Here is a 19,841-nt window from a genome sequence, read left to right on the forward strand (position 1 = left end):
ATGTGAATGCGCACAATATTCAAAATTATGGGTGACAACACATTTTGTGTATGCACGCATTCTCTTTCTTGATGGATGAAAATTTGTTTTCAAAAAAGATAAATTAATAGGTTTGCATAATCATATACATATTTTGCAAAGAACTCGATAATATCCAACTTAATCTTTAATCATCTTATCTTAGATGTTTGCTTTCTGTACTTCTTATATATGGGATGCTGATAACCGTACGTGCATGCATACGTATATTCTTCCACGAGATTAATAAATTAAAAATAAATATTCAAAAGAATTACAGATAATGTATTGATGATATTCATACTAATTATAGCTCTTTCTGGTAACCCAGGTCTTAATATCCATCCAATTTGATTTTGCATGGTGACTAGATTAACTAGATCATCATAATTTTTACAACTTTAGCAAGTTTTTAATATGATAAAAAGCTAGCTAGGCTGAAGATTATTATTTTTGAGCAATGTAAAAGCTTCTTCAATTTTAGATAACATTTTGGTTGGTGAAAATAGATTATGGACAATGATCGAACAAGATGTATGTACGTACTCGATAACTAGAAATTAAAGGAGCATAATATAAATCAAAAGTCCGTATTTAATGTTCAGTTTACCAAAATTATTTTAGCTATAAAGCTATATTGGTTAAAGTCTTAACTTCGCCGTAAATGATGTAATCGTGAAAATGGATATCTGTATTTCTTCCTCACTATGGATCTTTACCAGTAAAGCGACGAATAATATTTTGACACCTAGCGTAAATTATGCTCCATCTTCCAGAGTATTCTTTCAGTTTGGATCTGGGTAAGTCTTTAAATATGCTAATGGACTTGAGTAATCTGATGGGCTGAGACACTTGTGCTTAGTCTTTGTGGTCTTTGAACAAATGCATGGGCCTGGTCTACTTCTCCGTTATCTGTATGGCTATATAATAGGGATAAGGATAGGGATACATGTCGAAATAATTCTTGAACAATTGCAAGAAAGAAGCAAATATGATGATGGCTTGGGAGAAGCCATGCACTCATGCAAATTAAAGCTATTTTTTCCGAAGGCGCAGGGGCGGGAGGCGAGCATGCATTAATCCATATATATAGATATCTTTTGTGGGTTGTTTTCTATTATAGGAGATGAAGAAGAACATTGACTGCTCTCAAATTCTGGATTACACCAATTAGCACTCTAGTATTATGCTTGTAGACATATCCTACAAGCTCGACATTTTTGGTCCAACAATTTCAATACGTTATCAAAGCTCGGATTCACAAATCCGAGATCTTTGAATGATCGTTAGTGGTCTCTGTTGTTTCGTAATACATATTTTTATGTATTGAGAGATGGAGGAGAAGGAGGAGGATGATAATATACTCATGATCAATTTCATGATCTGCTCTTTCTTAGGATATTTTTGTGCAATCCTGCTTCATTCTGGAGGAGAGGATTAGAGTTCTTCGAGTAGTATTTTACTCATTACACCTCAGTTTTAACAATGAGGAGAGACCAAATAGAATGTTCAGCTTTTTTGCTGATTTACTCATCATAAGAAGATAATTATAAGAGGGATATATAGCATGTGCATTTCTAGGACTATTGACTAATTTTATCATTTCCAACTAAATACAATTGGGCTACTAACTATGTGCTTTCCATCCGACCATTCCAAATCAGTGAAGCTAGTTGTGCCTGAAGGCATGAATTTCGCTGTAAATGTCACGGTGTAAGTTTTCCTCTCATCTGCATCAGTGAAAACTAGCACATCTAGCATGACGTCTATCTTCACCGTCTTCATCTGCTGAGGGATTGAAACTCTGTAATTTCCTGGAGTTCCCACATTTGTCAGAGTTCTTGTGTATTTGATTACTGATGATGCAGTATTACTACCATTTGGGCCAGAAGCTGTCTGTAGGGGAACTGAAAAAGATGGGTAGTTGAGATTCGCTACCCTATATTCCTTATACGCCTTGCAGGAATATTTTTGCTTTGTGATGATCTTGATTGTACTTGAGCTGTAGTTTATGGCACAAAGAAAGTCCATATAGTCATCGATCGTAGCATCATACACAAGACCAGGATCAAGTGCTGATATAGGATCAACATGTCTAACACCATAGTCAAATGGTGTTGCTGGCAATCCGGTTGCACTATTTTGAATGTCTTTTCCACTCTTGTATTTGCTATAAGCTGTTGTCATCAGGGCGGATCTTATAGACGCAGGGCTCCATTCCGAATGCACGGACTTGACCAGTGCTGCTAATCCGCTCACGTGTGGGCACGACATTGAAATACCATAAACTATGTCGAAATTCACTTGTCGGGTGTCTTCTGATAAACCTGTTGGACCTACTGTACCCGTCCAACCCGCAAGAATATTAACGCTCGGTGCTATTAAATCAGGCTTGAGTATATCTGGCGTGATGGGGTTCGGACCTCTGGAACTGAATGCTGCTATGACGGGTGATGGCTGCACTCCAAGTAGGGTGCCTCCCGAAGCAATTGTAGCACTCGGATTCGATTCAGATGAGATGTATTTCTTTATCTTGTCACCTTCTGTCTGACCCACAGCTGCTGCTGGTATAAAATGGGTGTCATCGACCAACTCTTCTCCATAGGTTTCCGTGTTTGCAAGAACCATCCCTACCCCACCTGCGTCTTTCACTACCAATCCTTTTTGTGACCTCGCATTCAGCCCCCGCTCTCAAAGCACGATTTTCCCTTTCACTTTCTCTTGAATCAGAGTCTCTCGCATACAGAGTCTCCCGTAGGATGAATTGCTGACGCTACCAGCAAATACCAGTGGAGTCGTGGAAGTTAACGGTTTCACATTGTACAGTGATGCCCCCAGTAAAGTTCTTGCCATTTCCAAGAGTAACATATGTAGGAAATTGACGATCCATTGTACCAGCTCCAACAGTCGTTATCCATGGTGCAACATTCGACAGGCTCCCACGGCTTGGGCCAGCATTTCCAGCAGAGCACGAAACGAGAATGCCTTGGGATGTTGCTGCAAATGCTCCAATTGCAACTATGTCTCTGGAGTAATCAGAATACGAGCCGCCGCCAAGTGACAAGGAAAGCACGTTCACGCCATCTTCTATTGCCTTCTCCATTGCTGCTAATATATCACTGCTGACGCATCCCCCAAGCCAGCGGACTTTATATGCTGCCACTCTAGCATGTCTCGCCATCCCACATGCGGTACCCGCGGCAAAACCGAACAGGGTTACTCCAACCATTGACGTTCCTGCTGTTGTGCTCACGGTATGTGTTCCATGGCCATCATCATCTCTTGCAGACCTTCATTCTAATGCCTCTTCAATGGCTCCAAACGCCGCCTCATATCCCCGCGAGAAAAATCTCGCACCAATGAGTTTCCCGTTGCAGCTTGATGTGGTAAAGTTTGTACCTACTTCACACTCACCCTTCCACCCACTTGGGAGTGGAGCGAGCCTGTTGTCATCGAAACTGCTCGATTCTGGCCAAACGCCGGTATCTAAGACACCAACTATGACTTCACTCATCGTGCCAGAGTCTAGCAGAAATGAGTCACTGTTGAGAAGTCCTAGAAATTCAGGTGATCTTGTGGTGTGGAGTTCGTATTTCACTTCTTCTTGAACCGATATAATCCCCAATTTTGCTTCAACCATCCGAGCTTCCTCGGGTGTCATCCGCACAGAGTAGCCGTGGATAACATTGTTGTAAGTGTAGATTATGTTGGCAGAGCCCGATACGGTCTTCAAAGAAGAGTCGTACCACTGCAAGCGATCGTCAAAATATTCAGGTAATTGGAACTTGTCCATGTGAATGATATATGTCTTCTTCATTTCTGCATCAGCAAATGAAAGAAACACAGAAGAAGAAGAAGAAGAAGAAGAAGAAGACGAAGAGTCGTGAAAGGAAGAATTCCGAGCTTTGACAAATTTGATGTTTTTGACTTTGGAATTTCTGGGTATTAAGGATGAGTCAAAATCCTGACAAATTTAGCTTTTGAACATAGAGGTAGAATCTCGAGTGGTTTCAAAAGAAAAATAAATGATGAATGTTCATTATTGTTTGCAGGTTGCCCATGGTGGCGATTATATAATATGGTTTTCTCACAAGGGTGTAGAAAATATTTGGAACCACTTCGCTTTTTGCTTCACCGATATTTGAGTTGACACCTGTTAGAAAAAAACACTACAATTATTTTATCTGAATTTGAGTGATCTGTTAAAAAACAATAGCGTATTAAAAGAAAACAAAAGAGTACCTTTATGGAAAGTTTTAAAGATTTTTTTTTTTTGAGAAAGTAAATAATGATTTGAGTTACTCGACTTATTTTTGTTGAAAATTAATATTTAAAACATGTGTATTGAATATTTGAATGTTGAAAATAAGAGTTGTAAATATTGAAAATTAGAGTGTGATGATGTAGGTAATGATGAATTTATTTTTGGATTATTCGTAAAGATTTTCTATAAATAGATCTCTCATTTGTTAAGAAAATCACAATTGAGTTGATAGAAAAAAAAATTTATAAAGTGTGTAGTTTGGTAAATTTTGAGAGTTTGAAATTTTTATTTTTACCATAAATTTTTACTTTTTCATAACACGTTATCAGCACGAAGCTCTAAAAGTCCTCCATATTTTTCCAAGCTCCAAAACAGAAGAAAAATGTAACAAAAGTAATAATATTTATTTTACTGTTTATTTATTTATTGTGTATATACTTAATATATAATATATGTTATAATAAAATAAATTTTTCAAAAACTTGTTATAAATTCTGTGATGATGTTAAGACGACATCCCACACTCCCGGTAAGGGATACGACAAGTATAAAAGCCTATAAGGTTTTTAAACAAAATATCTTATGACACCTCATTATAATAATGTGATATGATATACATAATTATTGTAATGCCTGAAATAAATATCACAAGTTGTTGATTTAGTAATGTGATATTACTAAATAATTAATGATTTTTAAAAAATGAAATATGACATATCTTGGACATATGAAGTCCAAATGATTTGAAATTTTGATATAACGTAGAAAACTCAAAGATACAGAAGTTCCATGTTTTGAGTTCTGGAAAATTTGATTGTTTGACTGGTCCAAAAAGATATACCGGTGTTAAAATGTTAAATATTATATATTATTTTATTTTATTAATATAATATAATATAATATTAAAAGATAAAAATGAAAAGGAACCATGAATCAAAATTCATTCGAAGGAAATTTTAGAACAGAGGAGAGAAGAAAATAAGAATAGAGTTTTGAGATCTTCTTTTCGATCTTGTGACTTATCGGTTTATCCAATCGACGAACCGACTTCAGTTTTGGGATCGTTGACACGAGGTCTTCGATTTGAGGTATAAATTTTATAGTTTTGGTGATGTTTGAATTTCGTCGATTTTTAGAAAAAAGTCCGATAAATTGTTAAATCATACAGAAATTGAAGATTGTTGAATAGTGTATGATTTTAACGAAGTAGAGATGATTATAGTGATGTTGTTTTGAATTATTCTTAATTTATTATAATTATGGATTTTTAATCATTGAATTGAAATTGGTGAGTTGTTTGTCAGTTGTTATTAATTTTGATTATATATTCGGAGTCTACGAAGTATATGCTACACGTTGATATAAAGTTTTTCGTAATTTGACGGGTGTTGTAAAATAGCCTATTATTTAATGTTAAATTAATTAGTGTGTATTTGATGGTAGTATTGTGAATTAAATACACTAGACGATTAAATTGATGAACGATAAGAATTTATAATCGAGTTTTATATGTTGTTAAATTAATTATTGTTGGGCTATTTGATGTTGTATATTGAGGATGTTATGATTGTATTGATACAGTGATAAAGATCTAATAATTGTCGTTGAATTATTTAGATACAACACAAGCCTCGGGATCAAAGAAATAGCCAGATTATATATATACTCGATTATCAGGTACGTGTTGACGTACGAGCATATGTTGTTATTGTTTAGTATTGGTGAATACTATTGCGTTGAACGATGATAAATCACTGGTATTTGGTGATTTGATATTATATATGTTGTTGTTTATTATCGTTGATATTGTTGGCTGTCGTTTGTTGGGAGACGTCACGTTGATGTTATTCGTTCGACGATATTGCTGTCGCCGGTGTTGGGGTGCGACGTATCGTCGATGTTATTCGTTCAACGATATTGCTGTCGCCGGAGTAGGGGTGCGACGTATCGTTGATGTTATTCGTTCGACGATATTGCTGTCGCCGGTGTTGGGGTGCAACGTATCGTCGATGTTGTTGTTGCAGTGGTATGGGAGTGATGACGTTGATATCGTTGGTGGTTTGATTGTCCAGAGACAGCAAAGGGAGTATTTCTGTTATCATTCCAGTTATATTTTATATTGTTGATAATATAACTGTTATGTATTACGATGATGATTGTTGTGTATGCTCACCCTTTGGGGGCTGTTTCTGTTGGACAAGTTACAGGACTCTGCTGTGAGACAGGATAGTGGTGAAGGACTAGGTGTGTCTAGTCAAACAGTCCTGTAGTTGATAGTAGATAGAGACAGTATAGTTTATTATCTTACTTGAGTTGTATGTGTGTATTTATTATACTGTTTCTGCTGCATTGACGTATATAGTGTGGTGATTGCACTATTTTGTTGTATATGCATTATATTATTACGTCGTTGAAAAGAAAATTTTTATGCATATGACGTCACGTGTTGTATGATTATGTGGCGAGGTTTGGGGCGCCACAATTATTTAAAACATGACTAATATTATATACACCATATTATTACCATAAAATTATACAAATACATACATTTATTTTTTTGTACACCAACGGTCATAAACGGTAACAAAACAGCTAGTTTTTTCCCTATAAATATGATATCACAAACACATTCAATCACTCCAACTTTCTCTTCTTCTCTAAACAATTATTCTTCATCAAATTTTCGAAGAAAAAAAGAAGTTGGCTTTCTCAAGGTTATTTTTAATTATTTTGGTTATCATACTCACGAATCTTGTATTTATCGGAGAATATCCTCCTCGTGTGTTTTCTTTATTTTTACGACTGCTTGTAAGTTTATCCATTACTTTGTATTGCAATATTCATTAACTAATAAAATGCATCGTAATTTTTTTAGTACCACCATGTCAAACTTGGCAAAGCTCGAATTCATTGCTCTTGATATTACGAGAAAAAATTATATGCCTTGGACTCTCGATGTAGAAATGCATTTTGAGTCATTAGGTCTAAATGAGACCATAAAAGAAAATGGCATATGCACATCACAAGAAAAGGCAAGAGCCATGATATTTTTGCGTCGACATCTCGACGAGGGATTAAAATGTGAATATCTGATTGAAAAAGATCCCTTGACTTTGTGGAAGGGATTAAAAGAAAGATTCGAACATATAAGAGAAGTTATACTTCCGACCGCTCGGGATGAATGGAATACGTTGAGATTCCAAGATTTTAAAAAAGTCAGTGATTACAATTCGACGATGTATAGAATAATCTCGCAACTGAAATTTTGTGGGCACGAGATTACTAAATTAAAAATGCTTGAAAAAACATTTTTCACTTTTCACGCATCGAATATAACTCTACAACAACATTATAGAGTGCGTGGATTTTCGAGATATTCCGAACTTATCGCCTGTCTCCTTGTGACGGAAAAGAACAACGAGCTGTTAATGAGAAATCATCAGGCACGACCCACTGATTCAACGGCATTTCCTGAAGTAAATGTCATAAGCAAAAATGAATTTAAACCTGGAAACCAAAATCAAAGTTATAGACAAGATTTTGGTCGATGACAAAATATAAGTCGTGGTCGTGGAAGTCGTCATGGTCGTGGACGCGGCCGTGATTTTGAAAATAATCGAGATAGTTACTTCGATAACTCATCTCAAAAGAGCGTCCCAAACCATCCGCCGAAAAGGCATCATGAGAATATGAGTGTTAATGAGAATCACTCAAAAAGATTTGACAGTTCTTGTTTTAGATGTGGTACTCCAGGACATTGGTCCCGTATTTGTCGAGCCCCTGAGCACTTTTGCAAACTTTATAAAGAAACAATAAAGGAGAAAGAAAAGGAGACCAACTTCGCTGAACACAGTGAACCTTTGAGTGATTCAACTTATTTTGATGCTGGAGATTTTCTGATTGATTTCTCAGATAATGATCAATTTGCTGGTGGAATAAATACGTAAAATATTTTATTTTTCATGTACTCGTATGATAATGTTTTATAGTGTGTTATATTTTTAAATATGTATTGTATTGTATTTTATTTTTATAAATATGTTGTCAGTAATTTTATTTCATTGCATTTTTTTTTGAAGTTCAAATATGGAAAATGCTATGAACCAAGCTGAAGTTTGCATACCTGATAGTGGTACAACGCACACTATCCTCCGAGATAAAAGATATTTCTTGAAACTAAAACCAACAAAAACAATGGTGAATACAATATCAGGTCCTGTAAACTTGATTAAAAGATGTGGTAAAGCACAATTTTTGTTACCTAATGGTACAAATTTTTTATCAATGATGCTTTGTATTTACCACAATCGAGAAGAAATTTGTTGAGTTTTAATGATATATATTTCCATAGGTATGATACTCAAACAATGAATGAAGGGAATGAGAAATATATGTGTCATACCACATATAAATCAGGAAAGAAATATGTGATTGAAAAACTACCAATGCTCCCTACTGGATTGCATTATACACATATACGTCCCATTGAATCAAAAATGGTAGTTGATAATTTTCAATACTAACCAATTGGCATGATCGATTAGGACTTCCTGGTTCAACAATGATGCGAAGAATTATAGAAAATACACATGGTCATCCGTTGAAAGACCAGAAGATCTTTCAAAATAATAAGTTTCAATGTAAAGCATGTTCTCTTGGAAAACTTATTATAAGACCATCACCAGCAAAAATCCAAAATGAATCACCAATGTTTCTTGAACGTATTCAGGGTGATATTTGTGGACCAATCCATCCACCATATAGACCATTCAGATATTTTATGGTATTGATTGATGCCTCCAGCAGATTGTCATATGTATGTTTATTATCAACTCGAAATGTTGCATTTGCAAGATTACTTGCTCAAATAATAAAATTGATGAATCAATTTCCCGATTATACAATCAAGAAAATTAGAATTGATAATGTTGGTGAATTTACTTCCCAGACTTTCAATGATTATTGTATGTCTATGGGAATCATTGTTGAGCATCATGTTGCTCATGTACATACACAGAATGGATTGAATGAATCATTGATTAAACATCTGCAAATGATTGCTAGACCAATGATTATGAAAACAAAGCTCCTTATTTCTATATGGGGACATGCAATTTTACATGCTGCTGCATTAATTCGCATCAGACCAAGTGCATATCATAAATACTCCCCATTGCAGCTTGCATTTGGTAAAGAACCAGACATTTCTCATCTGAGAATTTTTGGATGTATGATGTATGTGCCTATTGCACCACCGCAAAGAAAGAAAATGAGACCTCAAAGAAAGATTGGAATTTATATCGGTTATGATAGTCCAACAATCATTCGATATCTTGAACCTCAGACAGGCGACGTGTTCACAGCACGTTTTGCTGATTGTCATTTTAATGAGGAAATCTTCCCAATGTTAGGGGGAGACAAGAAACATACAGAAAAAAGAAATTACATGGTATGTGTCATCATTGTTACATCTGGATCCAAGAACACAACAATGTGAAAAAGATGTGCAGCAAATTGTGCACTTGCAAAGAATAGCAAATCAAATACCAGATGCATTTACAGATGCAAAAGGGGTAACTAAATCATATATACATGCTGTAAATGCTCCTGCTCGAATTGAAATTCCAAATAAACAAATTGAACAAAGTCATGATGTCGTAAAACGCCTGAAGCGTGAAAGGCCAGTAGGTTCCAAGGATAAAAATCCTCGAAAAAGAAATTCATAGAAAAACACAATGATCACAAAATAGAGAATGATGTTCCTGAAGAAACACATGATGATCACAAAATAGAAAATGTTGTTCCTGAAGAAACACATGATGATGAAAATGTTCTGTCAGAACCACAAACTGACGAGAATCATGAAATCTCTATCAATTATACTAATACTGAAAAAATATGGAACCGAAAAGATATAGAAGAAATTGATGATATATTTTCTTATAATGTGGCAATCGACATCATAAATGATAATGAAGATCATGAACCAAAATCTTTTGGTGAATGTAAAAATCGGCAGAATTGGATAAAATGGAAAGATGCCATCCATGTTGAATTGGATTCGCTAAATAAACGTAATGTTTTTGGACCTATAGTCCTTACACCTGAAGGTGTAAAACCTGTTGAATACAAATGGGTTTTTATTCGAAAGCGGAATGAGAAAAATGAAATAGTAAGATATAAAGCTCGACTTGTTGCACAAAGTTTTTTTCAAAGGCCTGGAATTTATTATGAACGTATTCTCCTGTGATGGATGCAATTACGTTTCGGTATTTGATTAGCCTGGCAGTATCTGAAAATTTAGAAATGCGTCTTATGGATGTTGTTACAGCTTACTTATATGGATCACTTGATAGTAATATATATATGAAAATCCCTGAAGGATTTAAGATGCCTGAAGTACAAAGTTCAAAATCCAGAGAATGTTATTCTGTGAAATTACAAAGATCGTTATATAGGTTAAAGCAATCTGGCCGAATGTGGTATAATCGGCTAAGTGATCACTTGATGAAAAAGGGATATGTAAATAATTCAATATGCCCTTGTGTTTTCATTAAGAAAACAACATTTGGATGCGTAATTATTGCTGTATATGTTGATGATTTAAACATCATTGGAACGAATAATAAAATTCATGAAGTTGTGTCATACTTAAAGGAAGAATTTGAAATGAAAGATCATGGAAAAACCAAGTATTGTCTGGGTTTACAAATTGAACAAAAAGAATGTGGAATATTTGTTCACCAGAAAAATTATACAGAAAAGATCCTCAAACGTTTTAATATGGATAAATCAAATTCTTTAAGTAGTCCATTGGTTGTTAGATCATTAAACATAGAAAAAGATCCATTCCGTCCATGTGAAGATGATGAAGATATTCTTGGTCCAGAAGTACCATATCTAAGTGCTATCGGTGCCCTTATGTATCTTACAAATTGTACAAGGCCTAATATATCTTTCGCCATAAATTTATTGGCAAGATTTAGCACATATCCAACAAAGAGACACTGGAACGGAATTAAACATATATTCCGTTATCTACGAAGAACGACAGACTTGGGACTTTTGTATTCAAAATATGCTAATCCAAGTATAATTGGTTATGCCGATGCTTAATACTTATCTGATCCACACAAGGCACGTTCTCAAACTGGATATATATTTACTCGTGGAGGCACTGCAATTTCTTGGCGTTCACAGAAACAAATACTCGTAACAACTTCATCAAATCATGCCGAGATTATTGCACTACATGAAGCAAGTCGTGAATGTGTGTGGTTAAAATCAATGACCCAACATATCCAAATATCATGCGGATTATCATTTGACGAGAAGCACGTGATACTATATGAAGATAATGCTGCATGTGTTGCTCAAATGAAAGAATCATACATAAAAAGCGACAGAACTAAACATATTCCTCCTAAGTTCTTCGCATTCACCAAGGAGTTTGAGAAGAATAAATATATTGATGTTCATCACATTCAATCAAGTGAAAAATCATCAGATCTCTTCACAAAGGCACTTCCAACGACAATATTCAGAAAGTATATATATAATATTGGGATGCGCAATTTACGAAATTTGTGAAGAATTGTTCGTGTCAACATGAGGGGGATTTTACGTGACTGCACTCTTTTTCCCTTACTATGGTTTTTATCCCAATGGGTTTTTCCTAGTAAGGTTTTTAACGAGCCAGTATAAAAATATGTAATGAAAACAATCATTATGATCATCATCACAAGGGAGAGTGTTGAAAATTAATATTTAAAACATGTGTATTGAATATTTGAATGTTGAAAATAAGAGTTGTAAATATTGAAAATTAGAGTGTGATGATGTAGGTAATGATGAATTTATTTTTGGATTATTTGTAAAGATTTTCTATAAATAGATTTCTCATTTGTGAAGAAAAGCACAATTGAGTTGAGAGAGAAAAAATTTATAAAGTGTGTAGTTTGGTAAATTTTGAGAGTTTGAGATTTTTACTTTTACCATAAATTTTTATTTTTTCATAATAATTTCAATTTTTTATGATATAAGAATTCAGGATCAATATTTTTTAATTTGCACTGGATAAATCTGATTCCCAAATAATTGACCAGTTTCCCAATGATCTTTTTCCCAAATAGTTGACCAGATTCAATGTCTAAATTCCCCATTATTCGAATCATGTCCGCCTCGAAGAATTATGCGCGCGCGAGTGTATTAGATTTCTTTATTGACTAATGACTAGTCCCAGGGACGTTAAATTCAACTTTATATAAAAGAATGAGTTGATATACATACCATTAACACGAAATTATTTTCAATTTAGAAAGATTGTTCGATTTAAAAATGAAGTTTTGTTTAGATTTTTTCTATGTAAAATATGAGATGATTTGAAGAGGTTTTTAGTAGGATAAAAAAGATAATTATGGAATTAAATATTATGGTGTACTCTAAGGTAGTTAGTCTAAGAGTCTCACACTTAATAATATATATATAAATTAAAAGGTTTTTACATGTATTTAAATTTTATCAGTCAAATTTTGTGAAATTATCTCTAAATTTCTCCGATCTATGATCAGCTAGATGAAAACAGGTTGAATATTTAATTTTCTAATAATAAATAAATTATAAACTTGAGGATCAAAATTTAGAATTGATTTTCAAAAAGAAAAAGTTAGATTTTATTCGTATAATATTAATAAAATTCTTTAATTTTATGGAGTAATTATAATTTTCTCACCAAAGTAGAAATAGGTCAATTAACTCAATTTACCACGGAAATGAATATTATTAATACAATCACTTTGGAACAGAATGAATTTGAAAGATAATCTGCATGTATTTCAGATGCATTTCAATCATTATTAAATTTAAATAGTTATAGATAATATATTTAAAATATATCATACGTAAATTCATTCAAACAATAAAATAAATTCAATACAAACATAAGTTTAATTTTCATTATATAAAAAAAACCCTCTGGAAGAGATAGAACGAGTTACATCTTATAAGTTCGGTCTGTCCACTTTATTGCATCATTTTATTTTATTATATTGGAAGCTAGAAGAACTTTTAGATTTATCTAAAATATATCATCAATAAAAAAATTATATGGTGTGTTGATTGGTACAACGTAATGAATATTTTAAATTTAAAACAATAATTGTTGTTGTTTTCGTATGGTCTGCCTCCAACCATTCAACACTTACGTACACATTAAATGACAATCCAACCAAGTTTAATTGAAGGATCACTATTTATGTTAAATACAAAATAAATTGGTAACATATATTAATTANGATCGGATAAAAAAAAATTTATTTTGATCCTTGAGAAATTCAAGTTTTGTATTAAATTACTATGGGATAAAACAAAATCAAGTTATTGGAAATGAGAATTGACTGGTCACGTTGCAATTAGACATTGCATACCTGTGTGTATCTATTTTTTTAAAAAAAGTATTGTATGTATCTATTCTGAATTTATTAATGATATTCATGCACAAAAAAGAAATATTAGTACTTTCAATTCATTTCATATAAACATTAAAATCTGTATTTTCTATAAAAGTTTTGTAGTAGTTAAATATATATCTCTCAATAATAATTGCTATTTTATACTTTCAAGAGTGCCCTCTTCCTTGAAATATTCGCTGGATTTTTTAAGACAAAAGAATGAAAAATATATGTTTTTTTTAAAGATAAGAGAAGGAAAAAATTTGGAATTTGGGTCAAAAGGCGTCCAATTAAGTCAAGGTTTACAGATATACCAATAAACAAAGGGCAGTAGTCTTTATACACTACTATAGTACGTAGCACCCTGAACTAATTACGACATATTAGTTACGTTAGACTAAAATGTGAGCAATTCTCTTTATTCTTAAGTTTTATGATTTTGTTATCAACAAACAACACAAATGAAGATGAATGAATTAGTCTCTTATGGTATTATCTCACATATATTTATTCGTGAGACATGTAAACTATGTTCATATTTATAATAAAAAGTAACATTTTTTCATAAAGGTAATATTTTTTCATGAGTGACACAAATAGAAGATCAATCTCACAAAATTGACTTATGAGACCGTCTCACGAGAATTTTTGTAAAGATAAAAATGAAAAATGAAGTAAATTGTTTTGCTTAAAGTCTATTATTTTGATATTATTATGGCAAACGACTCACAGAATATCTAAGCTACTACGTGCCAAATGTTAAACTCCCACAATCACAATGATTGGTGAGAAATGGAGTAGTTACTTGGTCTACCTGGAAACACACAAGTATTTCAATAATTTAATTAATTAAAAAGAAAAATCACCGAGAACGAAGATTTGTTTTCAAAAATATCAAAATACCTAGGAGAAAGCCCATATACAGCCCAGCTCCTTGTTGAAGGCTTATTTACGAAAGCCCAATTCAAAAATTGGGTTAGCCCATGTTCTATCCCATAATGTAAAGTCTTTTGCCATCCACCCATCAGATACCATTATTGCAATTGTAACATAAAATTGCAAAAATAAAATAAAATAAAATTGTAATATAAAGAATAATAATAACTTGTGAGAGTTGATGAAATTTGATGCAAAGGAAATACGAGATAGTTGGAAGAAAAAATAAGACCTATAAATAAAAATGGTCATTATTTCTTCTTCTCCACCTTTTGACTCCCAACCCATAAAAACACAAACAAGAGAATTTCGTGATTATTTCCTCCAGCGCCACAGGGTCCCACCATATTTTTCAAAATTATTAGATTATACATATGCTTGTAACATTATTATGACAAAAACTTGTGTGAGACGGTCTCACGGGTCGTATTTGTGAGACGGGTCTCTTATTTGGGTCATCCATGAAAGAGTATTACTTTTTATGCTAAGAGTATTACTTTTTATTGTGAATATGGGTAGGGTTGATCCGTCTCACAGATTAAGATCCGTGAGACGGTCTCACATGAGACCCACTCCATTATTATTACTATTGTTATTTGTTTATTTCATATGATTTATTATTTTTTTAATCAATAGTATTAGGTTGCTTTATTTAAGTAACGAAATAATTATATTTTTAAAAAATTATAACAAAAATAAAATTCATAATAAATTTAACTAGCGGGCTCCTTAACCAATTAAAAGTAAGAAAATTCAGAGAGAAAATCATCTACTGCACTTAACATAAATTATTAAAAATTAAATACATTCAACACCATAAATAAATAAATAAATAAAATATTATTGATAAAATATTTTATTCTTATAATTATTTATAAAAAAGAGATGGTTGACTCTAGGGATGTAAACGAATCAAACCGTTTGTGAGCTAATCGAAGCTCGATTCGATAAAAGCTCATTTTGAGCTCGTTTAATGAAGCTCGTTAAGATAAACAAATCAAACTTAAGCTATCCAGTACTCGGCTCGTTAGCTCGTGAACATGTTCGTTGGTAAGTTCATGAGTAATCTTTTAGATGAAAAAATAATAGTTTTGATATTTGATTTATTGATTTTGCATATTATTTGTGAAATATATAAAAAAATCTATTAAATTTATTTATTATAATAAATTTACAAATTTTAATAAGAATAATATATTTTTCTTTAAATATATAATTTATTTTTTAATTAATTTAATGAAAATTTAAATGTATAATTCATATTTATTAAGCTTGTTTTGGCTCGATAAATGCTTGAATAAGCTCGTGAGCCATGCATATATTTGTTAAATAAAGCTTGAACTCGGTTCGATTATAAACGAACTAAGCTCAAACATTCAAGAGTTCGGCTCGGCTCGACTCGGTTACATTCCTAGTTGACTCATCTTATTATTATAAAATAATAGAATATATATCATTTGTGTATACGTATTTATGCGGCAATTTCCTAACCTGCTCTGCTAAAAGAATTGAAACTATGGGCGGAGGCAACGCCCAGAAATCGAAGATGGCCCGGGAGAGGAACGCGGAGAAGATGAAAGGCAATAAGGGTATTACCCATTTCTATAATTTTATTTTAAATTATGAGATCGAGATAGGGTTTCTCCAAGATTTGACGTTTCTTGATTTTCTGTGCAGGAAGTCAGCTGGATTCCAACAAGAAGGCCATGTCCATCCAGGTTCTCTATTAATTCTGATACCTGTTCTTCCCCCCGAGTTTTATGTTTAGATTTCTCTTTTTTGGGGTAATTTTTGAACTTTCTATAGGTTTTGCTTCGGTTTATGTTTCAAGGAGTGATTTTTTTTTTCTTTCTTTCTTCGAATTTAGAGCTCCAATTGTGATTAAACGCTTGAATAAAATAATAGCTAAAGAAAATGTTCCCTCAGTTTATTAATACTGTGAACATCTAGAGAACAATAATTCCCCTTGTTGTTTTATTAATTAGTGGGATGTGATGATCATTAGCTGATGAATAGGTGTAGCAAAATCTACCATCTCTTGGTTTACCGGCTCAAATTTATATAGTTGATTAAATGACTTGTTATTTGTTATGAAACAAAGGCTTTAAATTTTTAGAACAATATTGTTACGAGGTTAAAGGAATAGAAACCAGTTTCTTGAATTTTGCAGTGGTGTTTGTGTAGTTCGTTTATCGTTTAGCGATCAAACTTAAGAGTCGCTCATCTGCAGTGCAAGGTTTGCATGCAAACTTTTATCTGTACTACTTCCGAGGTAAAATGCAAGGAGCATGCTGAAGCTAAGCATCCAAAGGCTGATCTCCACACCTGTTTTCCCCACCTGAAATGATGTGAAGTTCTGGTAAAGTCTTGAAAATCGGATGGTTCCGACTGTGCCTGAAATCTGTGAATGTGCTTGGTTTGATGTTGTAAACTTTTGCTGGTTTATTGGGTTGAAACTATAAATAGTATATGTTTGCATTATATTGTCTCCTCTTTCCTTTTGCCATGATAAGAACTACCTGAGTTGATGGCTATCGGTAGCACACTACTGTTTGGTTATGATAGTAAGATGCATTTGGGTGTTTTCAATGATTCAAATGATATGGGAAATTTCTCTTTTTGCTCTTATTCAATCTAATAATCCAGCAGTAGGATGAACATATTCAATAATTTGATTTTCTTATGGTAAAAAATGAATATATAAATCCATTATCAGCCGCCTCCTGAATCAGTTATCAAATATATATTGTTCATTAGAACTGTACCAGCTATATATTAAATTAAGTGGCATGGGATACTTTATATACGAATCGTGAGCTCGATGCCTCGACCACAAGGCCAACATGCTGGAAAACAGGGTTGCGCTATGCTACTACCTCCATTTGGTTTAAAGATTTTGATGAATTTCATCAAATATTAGAATTGATTGGAAGCGGACTTGCAACAATAAAATTGATATGTTAATGATGTAATATGCTAAAGATTTGAGGGTTATCGATAAAAATAAAATTAAACATCATGCATTATAATAATTTGTCAAACATTCATAAGCACAAATTGCAGTTCAACTCTAGGTGCATAAAACGTTGGGTTACATGATTTCCAGCTCCACGGTAGATAATGTTAACTCTCAATGTTTACATAAATTAATTTTTCCAGCTCCATCAACTAATTTTCAGAAATGGAAATCTCTACTACAAGCATATGCCCAGCTGGGTTTTGAAACTGTTTCAGGTGATATAATTAGCAAGAAGCTCCCTCGAATATCAAATATACGTAAATCAAACTCGTATATGTACCATTTAGATGTCAAGATCCCTGGGAACGTTTCGGTGGAACGTATGGTACACGCTGGTCTTCACAAATATTCTGCAATATTTATCAGAATCGATTCAACTCAAGAACAACGGAAAAAGAAGCTTATAAGTACAGAAAGCAAAACATGTCTACCAGGCTAAGAAGGGTATTTTGTTGCAATTATATGAACGGAAGTCAGCGGTTAACAAATTAATCAACGTTAAATGGGGAAATGGATAATAAATTTGAATGCTTGTGTAACTTGGCTGATTTATTGGAAAATAAACTAGATCTAGCATACCTGCAGGTCGTGGGGGAGTTCTTCTGAAACTGCAAGTGTATAGCAACCAGGAATAAATTTCCCTGAAATTTTTTTGAAAGCAACATAGTTGATATGATCAAGATCCAAGCTTCCATCATAACAAAAAGATTACAACAATGACAAAAATACTTGTAGGACCGAACAACATGAAAATGAATGGAGCGATGCATCAATGAAGTTTTGATCATTAAAGTACCAAAAACTTAGCAGGCAATAACAAAATGATCTTCCATGAATGACTTGGAGCAGTTAATAAATTTTCAACAATGAATTTCAAGTACCAAAAACAAACTCCTTCCAAAGTTTTCAGAAGAGATCCATAATCAAATCACTTAGTCGTTAATGTGATCTTTCTTCCAGTCTTCGCGTAAGCCATCGCTCAAGCGGTCATCTCCCTCAATGTCCTTCACTAGTTACAATGACGGATGACCCATGTCTCCAACACGGAGACAGGCAGTTTGCTTAAAAATGGGCTTGAAAAGTAACATCAAGCACTCTACTTAAGTAACAATGCACCTACCTAGTCAGTTGAAATAATGGGAAATATTGCTCAGAGCCATCTAGGAAAAGTCACTGTTCATAAGCCGTGAAATTGACTAGTTTGGATGAACAACAAAGATAGTCGTAGGCAAGAATCATATATTAAGTAACCTACATTATGCTTTGGAGGATAATTACCTGTTACCGAATTTCTTAACCATTTTATACACGCAAAAATTCGAATAAACAATAGCGAAAGCAATAGTATAAAGTTAAATACCAGTGCGAAGCCAGCGGGCAGCCCAGCTCCTAGTTGTGTCCATGATTGAGATTACCCTACCCATAAATAAAATCATAACATGCGATAGATTTCACAAAAGAATTCTTTACTCATTTTGAGCATTTTTATTTTTGATTTTTTAAGTAAATTAAAAGAGAAACAAACAAACCCATTGAAATTGGGGGTAGTGCAGTCAGCTACTCGTTCAGGATCCTCCTCCATCTTAAAGAAAGGACAGTTCTCACACCCCGATTCAAAAAACTGTGAAGAAATTAGGCCTTTTTCTTTTTCTTTAGGGTTGATAATGAACAAGAAATCGAAAGGGAACAAATAGAAGGTAAAACCAACCTGGTCATACGTCTTTATGAGACGGCATCGGAGGCAGGCTCGGAGTTCATGTCCGAAGCTTGTGGGTAGCTGTGCTGCCACGACGCCTCCTACTTTATCTTGATTTGCCATTGTTTTGATACAGCTAGAGCTTTAAGTAGTACAGAAGTTCAACAAAGACAGTTTGAGGTTTCCCCATTTATAGCACCACAACAAATATCACTCAACAAATAGATTAATGTCGTCAATGTGTTAAAAATAAGAAATACACATAACATAAGTTGTGTTCCATCATATTAATTCAACAATAACACATACAAATAGGTATAACAACATGCAAAGATGTTGTCAGCTTGAAGACGACCGAAACCCTTTTAAGAGCTCTAGCTTTCACTTGAAGATCTAAAACATTGGGAGGATTTGAATACTCTAGGTTCGTAATAAAGATCTCTGAACATTGCGGACAAA

At 33.4% G+C, this 19,841-nt stretch overlaps 2 protein-coding genes and 1 pseudogene across 3 annotated transcripts; 1 reads left to right on the forward strand and 2 right to left on the reverse strand.

Annotated features, from left to right (window-relative positions):
- Positions 1-1,558: 1,558 nt before the first annotated feature.
- On the reverse strand, positions 1,559-4,035 carry LOC140982531 (subtilisin-like protease SBT1.7; annotated as a pseudogene).
- Positions 4,036-16,124: 12,089 nt separating this feature from the next.
- LOC140983140 (uncharacterized protein At2g23090-like) lies at positions 16,125-17,293 on the forward strand. Its single transcript, XM_073450058.1, has 3 exons — positions 16,125-16,256; positions 16,345-16,385; positions 16,898-17,293. The coding sequence occupies exons 1-3, from the start codon at positions 16,184-16,186 to the stop codon at positions 17,012-17,014; spliced, it is 231 nt and encodes a 76-aa protein (XP_073306159.1). The 5' UTR covers positions 16,125-16,183; the 3' UTR covers positions 17,015-17,293.
- Positions 17,294-17,716: 423 nt separating this feature from the next.
- On the reverse strand, positions 17,717-19,652 carry LOC140982360 (transcription elongation factor SPT4 homolog 2-like). 2 transcript variants are annotated; one of them, XM_073448841.1, is made up of 6 exons: positions 19,395-19,652; positions 19,216-19,307; positions 19,047-19,102; positions 18,266-18,327; positions 17,967-18,036; positions 17,717-17,879 (listed from the first exon to the last, which is right to left on the reverse strand). In XM_073448841.1, exons 1-5 carry the CDS (start codon positions 19,503-19,505, stop codon positions 17,977-17,979), a joined length of 381 nt encoding a protein of 126 aa, XP_073304942.1. In that variant the 5' UTR covers positions 19,506-19,652; the 3' UTR covers positions 17,717-17,879; positions 17,967-17,976. The 2 variants fall into 2 exon arrangements, with proteins under 2 accessions (XP_073304942.1, XP_073304941.1); XM_073448840.1 differs by having other exon boundaries at positions 17,717-17,892.
- Positions 19,653-19,841: the final 189 nt, after the last annotated feature.

The sequence above is a fragment of the Primulina huaijiensis genome, chromosome 8 (genome assembly GCF_012295235.1).
Source record: "Primulina huaijiensis isolate GDHJ02 chromosome 8, ASM1229523v2, whole genome shotgun sequence".
In the NCBI taxonomy this organism is placed as follows: Eukaryota; Viridiplantae; Streptophyta; class Magnoliopsida; order Lamiales; family Gesneriaceae; genus Primulina; species Primulina huaijiensis.